The following is a 21,337-nucleotide window of genomic DNA, read 5'->3' on the forward strand; positions in this document are numbered from 1 at the left end:
GCACTAGAACCCCTGTGCAAACTCAGCTCACGCTAATAGAATGCATTGGCCAGCGCTGATTGGCCAATGCATTCTATTAGCCCGATGAAGTAGAGCTGAATGTGTGTGCTAAGCACACACATTCAGCTCTACTTCATCGGGCTAATAGAATGCATTGGCCAGCGCTGATTGGCCAGAGTACGGAACTCGACCAATCAGCGCTGGCTCTGCTGGAGGAGGCGGAGTCTAAGATCGCTCCACACCAGTCTCCATTCAGGTCCGACCTTAGACTCCGCCTCCTCCGGCAGAGCCAGCGCTGATTGGCCGAAGGCTGGCCAATGCATTCCTATGCGAATGCAGAGACTTAGCAGTGCTGAACCAGTTCTGCTCAACTACACATCTGATGCACACTCGGCTCTGCTACATCTGATGCACACTCGGCACTGCTACATCAGATGATGTACATCTGATGTAGCAGAGCCGAGGGTGCACTAGAACCCCTGTGCAAACTCAGCTCACGCTAATAGAATGCATTGGCCAGCGCTGATTGGCCAATGCATTCTATTAGCCCGATGAAGTAGAGCTGAATGTGTGTGCTTAGCACACACATTCAGCTCTACTTCATCGGGCTAATAGAATGCATTGGCCAGCGCTGATTGGCCAGAGTACGGAACTCGACCAATCAGCGCTGGCTCTGCTGGAGGAGGCAGAGTCTAAGATCGCTCCACACCAGTCTCCATTCAGGTCCGACCTTAGACTCCGCCTCCTCCGGCAGAGCCAGCGCTGATTGGCCAAAGGCTGGCCAATGCATTCCTATGCGAATGCAGAGACTTAGCAGTGCTGAGCCAGTTCTGCTCAACTACACATCTGATGCACACTCGGCTCTGCTACATCAGATGTGTAGTTGAGCAGAACTGGCTCAGCACTGCTAAGTCTCTGCATTCGCATAGGAATGCATTGGCCAGCCTTTGGCCAATCAGCGCTGGCTCTGCCGGAGGAGGCGGAGTCTAAGGTCGGACCTGAATGGAGACTGGTGTGGAGCGATCTTAGACTCTGCCTCCTCCAGCAGAGCCAGCGCTGATTGGTCGAGTTCCGTACTCTGGCCAATCAGCGCTGGCCAATGCATTCTATTAGCCCGATGAAGTAGAGCTGAATGTGTGTGCTTAGCACACACATTCAGCTCTACTTCATCGGGCTAATAGAATGCATTGGCCAATCAGCGCTGGCCAATGCATTCTATTAGCATGAACTGAGTTTGCACAGGGGTTCTAGTGCACCCTCGGCTCTGCTACATCAGATTGCTACATCTGATGTAGCAGTGCCGAGTGTGCATCAGATGTAGCAGAGCCGAGTGTGCATCAGATGTGTAGTTGAGCAGAACTGGCTCAGCACTGCTAAGTCTCTGCATTTGCATAGGAATGCATTGGCCAGCCTTCGGCCAAAAAGCGCTGGCTCTGCCGGAGGAGGCGAAGTCTAAGGTCGGACCTGAATGGAGACTGGTGTGGAGCGATCTTAGACTCCGCCTCCTCCAGCAGAGTCGGCGCTGATTGGTCGAGTTCCGTACTCTGGCCAATCAGCGCTGTCCAATGCATTCCTATTGGAAAAAGTTTATGTCATAAAAATCACAATTACACACCCGATAGAGCCCCAAAAAGTTATTTTTAATAACATTCCTACCTAAATAAAGGTTATCCCTAGCTATCCCTGCCTGTACAGCTATCTCTGTCTCTTAGTCACAAAGTTCACATTCTCATATGACTCGGATTTGAAATCCACTATTCGTCTAAAATGGAGGTCACCTGATTTCGGCAGCCAATGACTTTTTCCGATTTTTTTCGATGCCTCCGGTGTCGTAGTTCCTGTCCCACCTCCCCTGCGCTGTTATTGGTGCAAAAAAAGCGCCAGGGAAGGTGGGAGGGGAATCAAATTTTTTTGGAGTTTGCCACGTGATGTTCGATTCGAATCGAACACATCGAACAGCCTGATATCCGATCGAACATGTGTTCGATAGAACACTGTTCGCTCATCTCTAATAATTATGACATTTACAACCAATGACACTATAGCTAATCTCCCTAGATGTGGACAGAAGAAAAAAAATTGATGAAAGGTTGCAACACAGGATACTCCAGATGGTGGATAAGCAGCCCCAAATCATGTTCCAAAGAAATTCCAACTGTCTTGCAGACTCAGGGTGCATCAGTCAGTGCAAACTATCTGTCGCCAAGTTATATGCTCAATAAGTTATATGCTCAAGTAATGTCCTAATCTCATGAGTCATGACATATTGAGGGAAGTAAGTGTTGAGTGTTAGGATAAGTTCACATGGAGTTTTTTGGTCAGGGTTTTGAGGCGAATACGGCCTGAAAACCCTGACCAGAAAGACGGCTCCCATTGAAACCAGTGGGAGTCGCTGAGGTCTTTTTCCGGGAGCCGTTTCTTCTGGCTCCCGGAAAAAAGAAGCAAGATGCTCATTCTTCAGGCTGTCACCTCGCGATTCGGCCTGAAGACAGACCCTCCCCTGGACTAGGCCCATTCATTGGGCCTAATCTGGAGCAGAGTGCGTGGCTGGATGCCAATGCAGTGCACTGACTTTCAGACGCGGCTACCCGGTTTTTGAATCGGAACCTGAGGTGGCCTTCACCTCAGGTTCCGATACAAAAAACCCCCATGTGAACTTACCCTCAGAGTGTTTGCTTGTGCTGTGTTACCAAAGAATTTAAAGTTTGCATAAGGAATGGAAGCTTCTGGTCTGCTTCACATTTAATTCTAGTGTCATGTTGGATCAGGACACCCTCATGTCACACTTTAGAACCTCCCATTGAATTATGAGAGTGGTGTCTGGACCTCTTTTGGAGTTTTTTGTGATGTTATATAATTTTTGGGGGTTTTTTTTCACTTTTTTTTTGTCTTGTTCTAATACACACAAAGGAAATAAATATGTGTATAGCAAAACGTATAATTGCAATAATTTTCTGGTTGAAACAATTCATTTTCTGGAAAAATTTCTATATGCTATATACATAGGGGTTTTTTTTAAATTCAACTTAGAAGAGAGAAAGGAATAATGAAGTAATATATGGCAGAAGGTATATATAATAATACAGTGGTATACATAGGAACTGTATACACAGGATGAGAGCAGCGTTACTGCAGAGTTACTCATTTGTTTAATTTCATTCGTACTGGAGAAACAAATGACAAAATGCACGTAAGGTGATGAATACTGTATACACATCCAATGCGTTCTTACCAGCCTGTCAAACTTACCCCTCGTTCACATCTGAGTATGTATTCTGTTCAGGGAAGTCTGCATGGGTACCCTCCAAATGGAATACCAAACGCATTTGCAAGCGGTGTGCAGTGAAAGCACACGGATCCCCATAGAATATGATGGGGTCCATGTGCTTGCCATGAGATCTTTGCAAGGAACATGCAGAGAGGAAAGTGCTTCACAATCTACTTTCCTCTCCGCATGATCTCGCAGCAAGCACACGGACGCCATTATAGTCTATGGTGTCTGTGTGCTTTCACTGTACACCGCTTGCAAATGCGTTCGGTAGTCCACTTGGGGGTTCCCCATGCGGACTCCCCAAACGGATTACTAAATGCAGATGTGAACGAGAGGTTAAACTCATCATTTTGAATTTGGATCTCTACTTGGACTTTACCTTCACTTTTCTTGATCTCCACTTTCACCTTCTTCAGACGTTTCAGCATACCTCTGAGGTCAGTTACACCATATTGGAAGGCAATTTTTTCATACTCGCTTGGTTTTGCATTTTTCAATATTTCCCAGACATCAGGAGGAATTCCTTCTGGTTCATCACCTTCTTTTTTCTTTTCTTCTCTGATAATGGAACAGTATATAATGTAACAAACTGGCGCGGTTATATAGGAAAAGGAAAAATATGTCTGTTCATCACCAGTCAGGAACTTAATTAAGACTATAATACAGAACATAAGTCTTAATAAATTTTGTTCTTTCTTGGAATATAGTTTCCAGAAATATTATCAACCCCATTGTTGTTGTTATTATTATTATTATTATTATTATTATTTGATATTGTTATTTTAATTTCTGTATATTATTTTGGGGACTGTCTCCTTTCCTCATCTTCTCAGCTGTTCTGTTAACATTTAGTGATATTAATTACAGCATTCTCATGGTCATAGGCAGCAACAGAATGTAGCTCATTAAAGTCTAAGGGACATTTTTGTAGGCATGTTCTGTCCAAAGTTGGGGAGTTGATAAGTAGTGACTTCATCTATTGTCATTAGTGGATTCAATGATGAGTCAGTGGTGTTATCTATAGAGGTGTTATTGTCTGTAGTGATAGCGGCGTCATGTCTAGGCGGTAAGGAACGCCCCCTCACATTATAGCGCTACACACAGTACTTTCAGGAGGGATGTTCCCAGTTAGACTATCAGGAATGCCTTTCTGACAGTGAAGAGCTATCAGTAACGGCACCGATAGCTCTTCCCACAGGGCACATAATGGGAAAGCCAACAGTGTGCTGAATTCAGTGCACTGTCGGCTTTCTAAGGGCCCGTTCACACGGGCACAGAGGGGGCAGATTATGGCGCGTAATCCACGTCATAATCCGCCCCCTCACAATGGTGGTCTATGGAGACCGCCAGGCTTCTTTTTTCTGTGAGTGGCATGTTGCTGCTCACGGAAAAAAGAAGCGGGCTGCCCTTTCTTCAGTAGGATTTTGCGGCTCAACGACTCCAGAGGGGGAAGCTGCGACTGTCGGAAGCTGCAACAGTCGTGGCAGGCGGGTTTTGACCCGAGAGTGAGGCGGCTCCCCACGTCACTCTCAGTGTCAAAATCCGCTCTACCACATCACGTATGAACTAGCCCTAACGATTTATAAAACTGCATGTGCCCAAGGACATGAAAGGTCCTCTTTAAAAGGGTTACCCAGGCTAAAATGTTATTTTTTATTTAAGCAGAGAGAGGTGGAAAAAAAAACCTCACCTGTTCATGGTGCTCCGATGCCTCCAAATGCGGTCTGGACCTGCAGCTTCTACCTCTGACGTCTCTGGGTCCCTTCTTGAGGCCGCTACGGCCACTGATTGATGTGACTGCTGAGGCCAAACAGCCGCCTCAGAAGAAGGGACCCGGGACCCGGGACATCACAGGACTTCCGCAAAAGAAGATAGCCATGCAGCAGTAGTGCAGCATGCTCCCTCAGCTTAATTTAAAATTTTTTTTTTAGCCTGAACAACCTCTTTAAGGACCACAACAGCCTAATCCTTAAAGGTTTATAGATATATCTAACTAATGCTTGGTTCACACTAGCATTTGGGTTTCCGTCCTTCAGGTCTGCATGGGGCCCCCAAAAGACAGAGAACATGTGTGCTTAAAAAGCTGTTACTATAAAGACTATAATAGGTTTTGCCGGATTTCTGCTTGTTTTTTAATACTGAAACTGAAGGAAAGAGGAGTCCTCTTTGTAGGACTTTTCTCTCCGCTAATGTTAGGATGGGGCCCCACGTGGTGTAAATGCTGTAACTTGCCTGCAGTGGAAACAATGCAGAAAAAACTTGGCGTTTTACAGTTAAAGTGGATGGGATTCTAGCAAATCCCATGCCCACTTTGTGGTAAAAACAATGCTGAGGACACATGGCGTAGTTTTGGAAATTGCAACATGTGAATAATACCTATGGAGGCGGTTTCCACATAGGTCTAATTGAAACAGAAAGTCAACAGAGGAAACCTCTTTCTGTCTAAAGCGATGCTGTTGCCGCAGCAATTTTTCCCACATCGATTTTTTGCCGCGGGACACCATATGTGGCCTTAGCCTTAAGCAAAATCTGGGACAGGGTCTCCTATAGAGAAATGCATAATAGAGAAATGAACATGGCTAAATGCACATAGTGCAACTGACTATGATGAAAATGGAAAGTAAAGTCACGGACATTGGTAGTCACAGGCTCCCTATCAAACTTGTCATGATGTCATGTCATGATGTTATTTTATCAGCCATAGACAGACACACAAATATAGTATTAGGTCAGAGGTGTTTATGTCTAGCTCCTTAGACATTTTCTTCATGTGTCTTTGGTTACCTTTTTTTAAGCAGTCCACTGAAGTCAAGTTCTCCGGCGTTATCATCCTTTTTTTGTTCACCTCTAGAATTGATTTTAGATAATACAAAATGGATTACATATTGGCAAAATAAAGGTGCATAAAAGTAAAAATAATATGTAATAGATATAAAATGTGTAACATGCTTACGTCCTTTTAAAAGTCTGCAATAAGGGTGCTTGATCTGTTGCCGCAGCTGAAAAGAGATTTTTGGTAGTAACATTGTCAGTGGTTGATCAGAGAATGAATAATTGTTAAATAACTATGGCACAGTTGGTTAAGCCTAAAACCTCATATAGCAAGCCAGAGTTTCGGTAAGTTCACACTGGGTTTTTTGGACCGGATTTTGACGCGGAGGCCGTCTCAGAATCTGGTCCAAAAAACAGTTAGCCGCGACTGGATGCCAATGCAGTGCGGATTAGGCACAATCCACTAAGAAAGGGCAGCTTGCTTCTTTTTTCTGCGAGCGGAAAACGCTACCGGAAAAAAGAAGTGAACCATTCCCATTGAAGTCAATGGGAGGCGTTTTTTGGAGGCGGATTCAAAATCCAAAAGCAGCAAAATCTGCAACAAATAAAGCTGTGTTTCTGCAATGTGGGACCTTAGTCTTAAACTGCAACTTTTGTTGCATATTCTGCCACATTTTTTGAGCCAAAGTCAAGAGTGGCTTCAACAGCAATGGGAAATAAATAGAAAGCAGTTATATTTCTGCTTTCTGCTAAATTCACTCCTAGCTTTGGCTCAAAATAACGAAGCAAAATATGCAAAAAAAGCAAAAAAAAACCAAACCCCAAACAAACAGGTTTTCAAGCAGCATTTGTTATTGCTGATTTTGTTGCAATTTTTAGAACCAAAGCCAGTAGTGGATTGAGCAAAAAGTAAAAGTATAAGAGCTTCTATATATTTCCCATTTCTTTTGGATAAAAAAAAAATCTAAATCTTCAACAGAAAAAGCTGTGTTTCCACGTGGGGCCCTAAAGTTAGGGCCAAATGTTTTGGAAAAGTTCCATTTATATGTTGCAAAATTTGCTGTATTTTATTTAGTCAAATCCAGGAGTGGATTGAGAAGAATGAAGAAATATGAGCGCTTCCTTTATTGTTTCCATTCATTTTGAAACCACTATTGACTTTGGTTAAAAAAAAAAACAAAAACAAAAAAACACACAGCAAAATCAGGAACAAGAAAATACAGCTTTTCCTCAATGTGTTGACATAGCCTAAGACCTCGTTCATATCAGCGTTTGTATTCCGTCAGGTGGAGTCCGCATGAGGACCCCTCGAACGGAATACCGAACGCAACTGCAATCGGTGTGCTAGTGAAAGCACACGGACCCCATAGACTATAATGGGGTCCGTGTGCTTGCCACCAGATCTCCGCAGGGATCATGCGGACAGGAAAGTAGTTCACCATCTACTTGTCTGTCCACATGATTTGTGCGGGCATCACACGGCAAGCACACAGACCCCACCATAGACTATGGGGACCGTGTGCTTAAACTGCCCCAGCCTAGTTGTGTTTTCTATGTATAACGTGTGATTGACATAGGTCTGTTTTAAATTAAAAAAAAGCTCCATTGTATCAATGTTTTTATTTGATTTTCTCTTTTGTATTTTACTCCAGAATAGTGTTTAGTCTGTAGTGCGACACATGTATTAACTAATTACACCATAAATTAGAGACATTTCCATTGTTTTGTTAAATTAGGTATTATGTATTATGTGCAGGTTGCTGTTTTCTCATGACATTTATGAAAAGTTGAAAAATTGTTTTATTTCATGTCATAAAAAGTTGCATCACAAGTGCACACAGGCCCTAACATGGGAAAAATGGCATAATTTTAGCCAGTGTGAAAGTTTGATATATATCTTCAAACAAGGGAAATTGCATTCATAAATACACTGACAAGCAAAAGGGTAACAATGTTTTGAACAACATCCAGACTCCATACCTCCCCATCCACTACAGCTTCAAACATGAGACTACATCATTTAATAGACAATCATCTTGGCTATCTCATACATCGATTTGACTTGCAACTATTTAGCATATGACCAGTTATGTAGATTCTTGTCATGTAACCGCATTGTTATTGTTTAGCTCCTAAAAATCTAAATTAAATTTTTATTACATTGTAAATCAACTTTTGGCTTTCAACACTGCCTGAATCCTGAATCAGATTCAAGCATGACTTGACTGAAATCTGATCCCAGGTCTTTTCTACACATTCCCAATGTTGGTGCATACTGGTCAACTCACTTGGGTACAAGAACAACTTTTTCTTCAATTCTACCCACAAGTGTTCGAGTAGGTTGACTTCTGGTGACTGTGGGGGCCAATTCAGCACCTCTACTTCTTTGTCATTGAACCATTTTTTTTTCTAATCTCGATGTAAGCTTTGAGCCATTATCCTGTATGTCGTTCTTTTCATACTCATAATACTCAAGTGTACGAAATAACTCATCTTGTAGGATACTCACATATAGCTCAGCATTGAAACCACGATCAATCCTGGTCAAGTATCCAATGCATTTGGCTATGAAATAACCCCATATCATCAGGCTTCCTCCACCAAACTTGTCAGTTCCCTCAATTTCTCGGTATGTTAGCCCTCTTTTCCTCTGTTCCTTCCAGAACCATTTGAACCAATCACAGCCCAGTCTTTTGACTTTCGTCTCATCTCTAAATCACCCAATTTCAATCTTCTACTATCCAGTTTTCAACTTGTTGAAAACTTGAGCTGACACTTCTTATGACAATTTTGAAGTCAAGGATTCTTCACCTTTTTTTGGGAAACCATTGTAGACTTGCGTAATGGGCATTGCCCAGTGCTTGCTTGGACATCTGTGATGTCACTGTTATGTAGCATACCACTGCTATGTTTGTCGTGTAAGAACTGATAGACCTTTTGATCAGCCGACTCGTTGACTCTTATGTTTTGCCTAATAACACACTGAGCTATTAGAGAAGTATAATACAAGATTTTTCCACCATGAAGAGCAAAACAGTAACAATGCAGTTACATGACAAATTGATGTATTTGATAGCCAAGATAATTGTCTATAAAATGATGGTAGTCTCATGTTCAAAGCTTTAATAGATGGTGAGATATGGAGCCTGAAAGTCAAAAGTTCAAAATATTGTTACCCTTTTACTTATCAGTGTATAACACAACATACATCAATAAACATGTGAAAATGGAAGTTAGCTCAGTCTGAGGTTACTTTTTATATTAGTGATCCATACCTTCCACGTCAATATTAAAAGAAACGCTATCACATTTGTCCTTGGAAACCACTTCACATCTGTATCCACCTCCATCTGCGACAACTGCCTTCAAAATTTTCAGTTCAAAATGATATATCTGCAAAAATACATTACATCAGTATCCCACAAATCCTTCTGCCTCCCTTCTGGCTGGACGGTCCCTATTATTGACCAAAACACATTACTGACTTGTATGGTATGAAAAAACAAGGACGATAAAATAATCTCCACTTTTAACTTCACATGTAGGTCCAGTGCTGGTCACACTGTTGACTAGTGATGAGCGAGTAATATTCGATCAAATACCTTGCCGGCATAGGAATGCGTGTAATCGGCTGAACACCAAGGGGTTAAACGCATCGAATTTTCGAAGTGTTTAACCCGTTAGCGTTCGGCCGATTATACGCATTCCTATGCTGGCGAAGTATTCGATCGAATATTACTCACTCATCACTACTATTGACCTTTTAGTAGTTCAGCTTGCTGGCAAATTCAGTTGCCAGGGCTCGTACCAGCCACTCCATTTCCTATGACAGTAACCCCATTTCTCACCTTCTTCTCTTTCTCAACAGTTTCCTTAAATTGGAATCGAGTTCCACTTTTGCTTCCCAGTTCCAGCCATTTGCCCTTAAACCACTTAATAGATGGCTTTGCAGTCAGCTGGCTTGCATCAACACTTGCACTCAATAGAATATCCTTCCCTGTATAGAAAACAGAAATGTTTAAGTGAACACAATACACAATTTTACATTATATTCAACTAGCGCTACAACTCGATAAGTATTGCTATGATTATGAGATACCAATATATTTGAGACATATGTATTGACTATATAGTCTATTCTTTTATCAGAGACAAATATGGTTTCAAATGGACAAATATAGCAAAGAAAAAAATGATGTATGTTATTTTGTTAAATTTATTCAGAGTAATGAGAAAATATACTAGGACCCATATACAGATTAGTACAACTAAAAACATACATAGGGCCTTAGTAATGTTTAATTCACTTTTTTCTACTTTTGTTCATTTGATATGTTCATCCAGATAGACCTGTGTCTTTTTTCATCCTTATCAACTAGGAAACTATAAGTAACGATGTAATCTGAGATTTCCAAAACTAGAGGACTGCTTAAGGCTAAGGCCCCACGGGACGTCCCACAGCCAAAAAGCTCTGTGGGAAAAACCTGGTGGCAACGCATCACGGTTCCTCCTGCAGTGATTTAAATAGAAAGTTTACGGAGTTTTCCTCCGCAGACTTTCTGTTACAGTTATATATATGGGGAAACCACCGGTGTTTCCATAGATATAATTGACATGCTGCGATTTCCAAAACTGCGCTGGTTTGGAAATCAAGGTGTGTCAGCATCGCAGTCTTTACTACAAAGTGGGCATGAGATTCATTAGAATCCCATCCATTTTGCCTATACTGTAAAACACCATGATTTTTCCCGTGGGGTTTCCACTGTGGGCAAATCGCTGCGTTTGTGGCCTGTAGGGCCCCAGCCTAAAGGTGAGTGAGTTGACAGTTTTTATTAGTTTTTTTTTTTATCATCTACTTAGGTTTAATTCCAACTCACTTGTTCATGTTCCCAATTAAAAGAAAACATTGTCTAAATTGATCAATTGTGTTATGTAAGCCTAGTGCCGGACCCAGAGGACAGGGCATGACACAGGGATTATTTGTTATATTGAATTAAACCCTACGTATCATATCCTACCGGCTTCCACTGATATATTTTCGGGCGCTTTAATAAATAATCCTGTTAGTTCAGGAGTGCGTTCTTCAGGATTTGTATCTAGAAGTCAGAGAAGAACATTAGTATAAGTCTTCAAACAACATTCATTCTTTGAAATACATTTGGAAACTCTGTTTGGAAAAGTGGATTGAGCGCAGTTTTGCAAAGCCCAAAAGATAGTAGCACTTACCAGATTGTATTGTTTGTGGTTTCTGACCACAACTATGTATCAATAAGTTCCCAATAATGTAGCTAACTAAAAATAGGAATAATGACCATTATGGCCACCTTTATAATTCTTCTGATAACTTATTCTATGTAAGACCCTGCAGAGAATATAAAGCCATTCCTTATCGGAGATTATTTATAACATTAAGGCTTTACTTTTCCATCTCAACTGTAAAGATATAAAAGCTGCTCCTATAGGATTTGGTAATGGGGGAAACATGGATACATTTGCGAAAGGCTTATTATGTTCCACTAATTTATAAAATAAAAAGGTTCACTGGTACAAATCATAAAATATTGATCAGGAATCTTTACTACTGCCAGGAAGGAATTTTTCCCTATGCTCTATAGTAGGAAGAGGTGACTTTTATGTCTTCCAGATCCAATGGGTTTGTAAGCATAAAACATTAAACATATGCCGGGCATATGTGTTTTTAATCTATTAACTATGCAGATCCAATGAATTGTTATTTTACGTATTTCAATTCCAATGGAAATAATGTCCACATGATTCAGTATTGACGCCATGACAAGATCAGTGCGCAGAATTATTTTTCTTCATTTTTTTCTTGTTCTTCGTTTTGAGAGTTGAGGCTGTGTGATGAAAATTGATGAAAGTAGAAAAATAAATCTAGTCTTGACCTTTCTTCTTCATATGTTAAAGATTTTTTGAAGAAATTCCGATTTTTGGTATCTGAATTTCAAGTTGAAATGTCCATAACTATGATCGATGATTCTCTGAAAGTCTTCAGTATTTCAATAGCCTGGCTTCAAGTATAGTGGAATCCTTAGTTGGATTGATTATCTTGGTCTTCTTACTTCTTTCAGCAGTCTTACAGCATATGATATTGACTTATTTGAAGAACACTTACCGTCAGGTGGAAGTTCTCCATTATGGGCGTCTGTAAATCAAAGAAGGAAAATTGAAAGAATAAATTATTAATGCAAATAAGCGGAGAACATTTTCTACCATGAGTTCTATACCATTTAATCCTGTTTTGCCTGATGACGCATCATGATGGTCATAGAACAAATGAGTATAACCTGGGCCTGGGATATAGAAGGATCTGTGCCTTTCTGTCACCGGGAGCTTTTCTGTCTTCCTGTCCTCCTTGATGACATCAAACACTATTCATACCCAACTGGAAAATGAATCTTCAACCTCATCACCCAACCCGAGACGCACTGGAGTCTTCGACGACTTCATTGATGACCATTTGGAAATTTTGACATGCAGTCATGCAGATTCAGCACATGTATTACAAACACACATGTAGTATGGACACAGAACATAAAACAAAGATTATACAATGATTAACTTACAAGAGATTGTTAATATATTACCAATGTATATTAACAATGCTGTCTTCTGTATAGACATTGCAATTAATTTCTGTACTATGTCATACTGAAGGCACAAAAATACAACTTGGATTATATTTTAATGAAATATTAGTAATTTCTACAGAAAAATATCTATTTTATGTCAATAAACACTGTGGTAAAAGACAATTCAGTACATCAGTACTAATAAAGAGTTAATTTAAATACATTATTGCAGGACTGGTTAAAGGTTTGTGGGGCCTTTGGTATATATGTAAAACAGAGACAAGGCCCATAACAAGGATTTAATGGGTTTTCCCAGGATTATAATCATATTTAAATTTGTAGACAATTAAAAGTTAATAATTTTTGCAAATATAAATAATTATTTTATTTAACCATCTCAAGGAAGACTGGAAAGACTAATGGAATAAGCCACAATTTACCAGAACCATCCGGGGCCTAAATAATAACGACACAGAGTAGATTAATAATTCCAGCATTCACTGTATAAGGCTAAGGCCCCTTGGGAGGTCCTACAGCAATAAAGCTCTGTGGGAAGCATCGGCAAGAACAAGTATACCTATGGGAAAACTGCCAGTGTTTCCGTAGGTATAATTGACATGCTACAATTTCCAAATCTGCGCCAGTTTTGGAAATCGCGGCGTGTCCACACAGCAGTTTTTACCACAAAGTGGGCATAGGATTCACTATAATCCCATCCACTTTGCCTGTACTGTAAAATGCCACATTTTTTCCTGTGGTGTTTCTGCTGTGGGAAAATCGTAACATTTCCGTCCCGTGGGGCCCTGACCTTAGGCTAAGGCCCCACATAGCAAAACGCTGCGGAAAAGACTGCAGAGGAAAGGCATTACTTTTACTTCTGCATTACTTTTCATTGCGTATTCATTGAGTTTTCTCCATGGATGTTCTGCCATTATTATACTTCTAGAGAAAGCTCCAGCATATAGAATTGACATGCTGAGATGGGTGTTTTTGAGAATGCATCTTTCCACTGTGGATGTTTTACTGCAATGTCGGATGGGATTAGCCAAAATCTAATTCACTTTGCAGGTACTGTACAATGCAGCATTGTTTGCCGCGGAGTTTCTACAGCGTCAAAAATGCTGTGTGTTCGCAACGTGGGGCTTCAGCCTAAATTGGAGTGGCTGTCAATTCCTAGATTCAAGCTAAGTGTCCAAGAGCTATAAGTAATCTTCTTGAGGAGGATGGCGGAGGGTCTTAAATGGCAAAGGCGCAGGACATTTGTCCTCCTTTCCCACCTTATAACCTAGGCCTGCATTATTGTAACACAACTATGTAACACTGAAAACAGGAAAGCATGCACATCAGTACTGAGTTTAGATATCCACTCTAGTGACATCAATGAGGACATTTACAAAGACAGTTTTCCTAAGATCCATAAATGAGTTAGATTAGCATAGCAGGACATTATATAATATGTAGATTAGTTACCGCAAGGCTGTTTTCATAAATATCCACCATTGTGTCACTGTGTCATCATGAATACAGGGTGATCTCTGACAAATGGCAACCAATACTATTAAGTGGACTAGCTAGTATAAATATTTATCCCATAAAAACTACCTGTTCATCTCTTTAAGTCTATACTATATATTCACCTTTACATTTTTTAATCATTTATTGCTAGGGTAAGTGATATAAGTTACTCATAAGATGTTCGTTTGTAGTAATGAAGATACTGACGGACATAAAAAAAAGACACGTAGAAACATTTCATGAAACAAAACGTTATTGCCTTGAAAACACCATAGATGGTAAAATTATAATAATTTGATAATAATAGTATATGATTTTTTTTAACTTTTTGAATTTTGAAAAACATAATGCCCACAGATATTAGACAAATAATGATACAGATAGATGACATAGCATACTATACACTGGCCACGGATGTAAAATATGGATTATGCTGCAAAAAATGTATAAAAATATAAATAAATTTAAGTATGTGCAAGTGTATCTATCTATCTCTATCTATCTATCTATCTATTGCTCCAAAACGAAAAAAAAAATTGGAATTTGGAGCCAACCACATAATAATAATAATAATAATAATAATAATAATAATAATAATAATAATAATAATAATAATAATAATAATAATAATTTAGACATTATTGATGATAATGTGTATGCTATGATAAAGTTTGGGCACATTATAGATGTGCACATTATATATATTGATAGAGAGTAGATCCTGAAGATAACCGTCGATTCTTATAATCTTTTTTACTTGGTATAACAATGGTAGACAACATTGATAGACATAACCTAGTAGATATGGAAACCATATACACATTACATAAGCTACTTAAACATACTGACTGGTAACATATTGACCACACACTACATTTATAGTATACCAATACAAAAATTCAGCAACTGACAATAAATGGGTATTGAACTACATGTAAAATAAAACCGACAAAAGACAAACTAAAGCATAACTAAGTGACAGCAAACACCACACTGATCAATAAAACCAGCAACACCATAGTCTTAGTTATATTTCAGAGCCAGTTTTATTACATTTTCATCAAACATATTTTTTAATTCATCATACAGCAAATCCATTTATTTCCGGTCACCATAGTGAGATATCAGAGTTGTTATACGCGTGGTACGGTCAATGGGGATGTTAAGTGATCCTCCAAGGTTTTGGCACTTTTTGATTCTAGCTTCAATGGAATATGATCAGAATTAGTTACAAATTATATAATAGGCATCTTTACTTATGTAAATGTAAAACTAACCTCCAGATAGTACAGTAACATCAGTTACAGATTTTACTGCTTCATGTTGTTTAAACCATCACCATATTTCCCAGACATTTTGTGGTCTAAGCCGATACTGGGCCTCAAAAAAGGGGCTCACGTCATACTAAGGGAAAATTTCTTTTGTATATTGCAAAATGCTTATCTTTTTCTTGCTCCACGTTCTGGACCGACTATTAGAATTAGATGTGCAGAGTAATAATATGGTGTTATCATTTCTAAATAATCTTACCCTTTGACTCCTCCTTAGCAGCCTCAGCTGGTTTTGCTGCTGCTTTTCCTGCTGGTTTTGCAGGACCAGGTCCTTTTTTAATGCCTGAGGAAAAAAAAAATAAAAATATTATTAGTTCTTATTTCTATACAGATATTATATAGTGTAATATATCATTATATAATTATTATATAAGTCAATCAATCATTTAGTGGAGCAACTTAATTATGTAATATTTCATATATCATTATTCCCTTCATTAAAGAGGTTCTCCAGGAATTCGCTTTACAATAAAAAAAAAGTCAAGGATCCTGCCCTGATACCTACCTACATACTCTTAGGTGCAGGAGACTGAGTTCCGTATTGGAGTACGATTGTGAAAAAAAAAAATAAAAAAAAAAAAAAATATATATATATATATATATATATATATATATATATATATATATTGTCTTCTCTATGTAAAACCCCTTATAGACAAGTCTCTGGCTGCTGTAGGGGAAGGTGTGGAGTTGGGCTGGGCCTAGTCAGGGTGACTTTGAACAATGAGGTTTCTGTTCAGGCTCAAGCCCTGACCATGGCTGCCCTAATACCAGAGGATGGTGGAGTAGCTGAGAAGATATATTGTACTGCTTGGGTCTACTTTAACCATAGTGCTAATGGTGCACAATGGGGACAATGCTTATTGAGGGGGCAACTAAAGGGGGACAATGAATACTGTGAGGGCAACTTGAGGGGGACAATATATAATCATGGAAACAAGAAACTGCTGGAGCAACTGGAAGGGAACAATAAGTACTGTGGGAGCAATGTGAGGGGCACAAGAAACTGGGGGAAGGTCGAGCGGGACATTATTTACTGAGGGGGGATAAGAAATTGTGGGAGCCACTGAGGAGGCATTATAATATGGGTGGGTCAGGTATGTCTAAGTGGTGGGGATATGGGAGGGCCCACTTATAAAACCTTTGCACTGTGCCCACCAATGTGTTACAAAGGGCCTATTGCTGCTCCACCATCTTCTGATGTTAGTGTAGCCATGGCTGCTGTCTCTGGAATCCTCATTTCTTAATATGCCACCTATTTAGTAGATCTGTTTCACAGTTGCAAACAGATGCAAATATGTAATCAGCCATTTACACAGAGTAACTGTTGAAAAAAGGATCTGTCGTTTTTTTTTGTTTTTTTTTACTGATTCAAAAGTGTGGTCCAAAGATTGACAGAAAGTGATGCATTTTTTCACTGATTCTGTGTAAATAAATCTCTTTTTACATTTGCTCTGTTTTATGGATTTGCTAAATGGATGTAAGACATGATGAGAATACACCATTATCTTGAGTACATATTATTTGTAATGAAGTATCCTACAGCAATAGCATTAACATTTAATAGTATACAGTAACTCCCTGTTGTGTTACTGCTTTAGCCTGACTGTACTGCAAGTCATTTCCTATAAAAAGATACAGTAAATGTGTTAGTTTATTTTATTACATGAGGACAGGTGACTGAGTCTCTAAACCTCCCAGAAATCCTTCTGATCACTGGCAGAGAAGGAGAGAAAATTCTAAACAAAGCTGTCAAGAATACAGCTCAGCCATGGCTGGCCGAAAGCTAACTGAGGAATATCAGCGTGACAGATGCTTAGAAGAGTCGATGGGTCAATCAAAGATCCAGATCACTGCTAGCTCTTTCTATAGTCTGCCTAGTTCTAGAATCCCTTACTATTATGCAGCTACTCTAGGGACTTAGAATTTATTCCAAATGAAAAACAAAATCAATTTAGAATTTGACCTTTATATTACACCACTAAGTATCACACTGTTACATTGTTTTATATAAAATATTGTAACTATTGGACAGGTATTCAACTTTTAAGTGTCAGAAGTGACATTGATTTGATCTGGGGTCTGGGGTATAATAAGTGAAGGTCCAAGGGAGGTATAAAAAATAAACATCCATACACACCTTCCCTCAACTCTCATGGGTGTCCTTGCGGCATCCAGCATTACATCGGCCTCGGCCTCCTGGGCGACATAATGCGCCCAGGGTCATCGCTATGGCCTATGACTTTCACTAACCAATTCTGGCGTGTGCTATTTTTTATTGGTTCAGGACTGGCCATGTGTTCAGGTTTTTTCATACATGTTGTTAAGGGATATAACATGTTTTCATTCGAATTATTTAAATATTTTTATACCTTTTTTTATATTTTTATACCTGAGAAGTGAGAGGAAATGTTTTGTTTTTTATTACTACAAAAAAGTTTAAGGATGAAGCCCCACATTGCGGAGTCACAGTCTTTTTGTTGAAGATTTTGCTGCAGTTTTTTTGAGCCAAATAGGAAATGTCTTATTGCCATGGGGGCAGGGCTTAGCATTAAAGTCGGCTTTCTTCAGTGACCAGCATCAGCTTCTCACTTGTATTGGTGCCCACCTTCACTTTTAACTACAATATCCTATACATCAGCTTACCATTTCACTAACTCCTGATGAACCTTAGTATCGGGGAGAAACATGTTGAGGGCCTTATAGGGAGCAGTATTTCTGGGCTACTGATGCCTGTTTAACAAAACCTGTGCTCCGCTGTATTGTGAATAAGGGGGCAGTGGCTCATCGGCTCCTGACATGTATTGCTGAGGTTATTGGCTTGGCTAACACCATTAATGGAGTTAGGAGCTGGAGTTCCATTACCTGTATCTGGCCTCACAATGTGGAGAGTGGTTTATTATAGTTATTAGTAACCACACCACTTGAGATCCTAACAAAGAGTATGTGCCTTCAGATAATATCTCCTGACACACTGTATACGCTCTATTTGTTTATCTACTCTCCTATCTTTCGATTGATGAGCTGATATCCGTTTTATTTATGGGTTCATGAAACCAACTCCTATTTATCCTCGAGTGTGAGTAGAGATATACCTTTTGGCCTATATTTACCTTGAACCTGAATATTCTTGGCTCGGGTTTATTAGAGGATATAGATTTTGATTGTATGGAATTAGGGATTAGTCCACTAAAACACTGGGATTGAATGTGAAGCTGGGTAGTGTGGTATCTATATTGATCCAAAGAGCCCACATCAGTGTTTTTAGTGTGTTAGTTCTGGACTCATTTGGAGTGTCTTATTACTTATCTGACTGCGTATATATGCACACTGGTCTTTAAGAATATTTAATAAAAGTTATATTTTATAGTGTTTTCTGTTTAATACAATGAGTGTGGTATTACAGCGATTATAGTAAAATGAGTTAGATAACAGAATATTTCCAATTACAGTTAAGAGTGCATTGACTTTTTCATGGCATAAAGAGTAGGATAAGGTTGGGTGACTGGTGGACATTATTTGTTAGTTACATGGTATCCCGAGTCTCCACTCCTATGTTATACTATATTAGCAAGTATGCTCTATTGAAATGACACCAAGTCTTTGTTCCTGTTAATTGGTCTCTATTGACATAATTCCAGACAGCCATTTTTATGTAAATATCTCATTTCTAAAGGATCATCTCCTGATATAGCATAGCATATTGCTGACCCATCGGATGAGGGGACACGTTAACCGCTCTCACTTCCAATAAGTCCTCTCATGTCTAATAAGATATCCACTCCTTACCTCATACCATTTCATAGCATGTTTTAAATAAGCCCTGGTATGCTTGTGGGGCACTCAGGTTCCAAAAGCTTTACATACAGTGAAGTAGATTGAATTCCCTGCATGTCCTCTCATGGTTCCTTATTTCTGCTGTCTAAGATATGCAAAACCAGAGTCAGCTGTTGTTGTTTGTGTGTGTTGAAGATGGTGCAGAGACAAGAACCTGAACCTGAACTGAACCATGTCCCACATGCATCGTTCTAAGCCACTATAGATAAGAGAATGGGATTAGAGGGAAAGAAATATTTCATTTATTTGCAGAATAATACACTATAATTTACCCCATGTTTTCTTCTGTACACAGGGGTGAAACTAGCCTCTCTTTTGCCTAAGGTGACCTACCAAAAGGTGCCCCACACCCCCCAAAAAATACCTGTCCTGACAATCTTTGTTTCTGTGATGGGGTCCCCTAATTAAAATTGTAGGTCACTTCCTTTCATTTGCAGATAAAAATATCCCCTTATTTGACCCACACAAAGTATGGCGCCCCCTTTACTGACCCCTACAGTATGTTATCTTCTTTAGTGTCCCACTCACAATATAACACTCCCTTTACCCCTTATAGGTAGCAACCAATTTAAAAAAAAATTGTTCCAGGAGGTGCCGCCTCAGTCAATGGCCTGAGTTTGCCTCATGGCAGTTGCGTCACTGTCTGAACATAAGGTAGAATGTGATTGTTTTTTTGTTTTTTTTTTCATTTCTGTAGCTTCCAAATAGCATTATTTTTGTAACCATAGCATAATGTTGTAGCCATTACCTGGATGTCATTATATGGTTTAATTGCAAAAACATAAAAAATTCTAGACTTAGGCTAAGGCCCCATGGCCCCACAGAACTGCTGTGTGAACGCATTTCGGTTCTTTCCGCAGCGCTTTAAGAGAAAGTTCACAGAGTTTTCCTCTGCGGACGTCCCGTGGGGCCCCAGCCTTACTGTACATTGTTCAACATTAACCCATTCTACTTTTTTCTACCACTTCCTATCAACCTTACCATTACTACTATTGAGTAGATATCTGGGGGGACTGCAGCCAAACAGGTTATTGCAGCTTTGTCCCATTTACATGAATGGCACATAGATGTAATACCCTACACCATAGCTACTAATATGATGGCATGTGTGGATGAGGCTGAAGAGCCTGCAGAATTTAGCTGAGGATTGCAGCCCCTTCAGTCAGCTGATGGACAGTGATCAGGTTGCTATCTGATATCAGTGACTTATCCTAACAATATGCCAACAATTTTCTGATCCCCTTATTTATGCGACTTTTCCCTTCTATCTTTTTTCAACATAAAAACAATTCCGTTACACATTGTTGCCATTCTATTGCAGACTAATAACAAATGAAAGCTTATTATTAGTGAGCACTGGATCTGAAAGACATAGACAAATTCATGGACAAAGCCATGAAGGTTAGAAAAAGTAAGCAGGACAAAGGAAATGGTATGGTCTTTGGGAATCTTCAGCAGAGTTGGAATGTATAGAATACAATATGAGTCTTCTTCTATAACAGCAGGTCATGAATCTCACATGGTAAATACTTATCCAGACTATCATCCACTTATTAAAAAACCTACACCTGAATGGTTCTATTTCTTAAGTGAGCCCTCGTCTTCTATGACTATAACTTGACCTTTTGATCTCCTTCTCAGATTGCTGCCATTCTGGGTCCTTGCCTAATTGGGGCAGCGAGAACTGGACAACCAAGATATAATTAGCTGTTGTGCCTTGGCTAATAAAACTACACTAATCAGCAAATGGTCATAGACAGAAAATATTACCAGAAAGAACATCAAGGAAAACAATGAGGTATAACCAGGCATCGTGTATATACTATTTTTACAACAGTAAGAACAAGCTCCGTTCAAGATATAAATCCTGCTAATAATATATGAATAAGGTTTTAACCCTTTTAGTCCATTTTGAGTTAAGTTTGTCAACTGTTCAAGACCCTCATATATGAGACCTAGCAGAAAATTACGGCAAACCATGCATGACTATGTATTACACAAACAGCCCTCTGATTTCA

The 21,337-nt window shown here is 39.4% G+C and overlaps 1 protein-coding gene across 2 annotated transcripts in view; it reads right to left on the reverse strand.

Moving 5' to 3' along the window:
* The window catches only part of LOC142210769 (myosin-binding protein C, fast-type-like), a 74,892-nt gene that overhangs the window by 43,253 nt on the left and 10,302 nt on the right, over positions 1-21,337 (reverse strand). For both annotated transcript variants that reach the window (XM_075280178.1, XM_075280177.1), the window contains exons 2-9: positions 15,682-15,765; positions 12,180-12,209; positions 11,062-11,139; positions 9,892-10,040; positions 9,319-9,436; positions 6,225-6,270; positions 6,056-6,118; positions 3,651-3,829 (exon numbers count right to left, since the gene is read on the reverse strand). In XM_075280178.1, the coding sequence (XP_075136279.1) occupies positions 3,651-3,829; positions 6,056-6,118; positions 6,225-6,270; positions 9,319-9,436; positions 9,892-10,040; positions 11,062-11,139; positions 12,180-12,209; positions 15,682-15,765 (747 nt within the window). The remainder of the gene's footprint in view (positions 1-3,650; positions 3,830-6,055; positions 6,119-6,224; positions 6,271-9,318; positions 9,437-9,891; positions 10,041-11,061; positions 11,140-12,179; positions 12,210-15,681; positions 15,766-21,337) is intronic.

The sequence above is a fragment of the Leptodactylus fuscus genome, chromosome 6 (assembly GCF_031893055.1).
Source record: "Leptodactylus fuscus isolate aLepFus1 chromosome 6, aLepFus1.hap2, whole genome shotgun sequence".
Classification (NCBI taxonomy): domain Eukaryota; kingdom Metazoa; phylum Chordata; class Amphibia; order Anura; family Leptodactylidae; genus Leptodactylus; species Leptodactylus fuscus.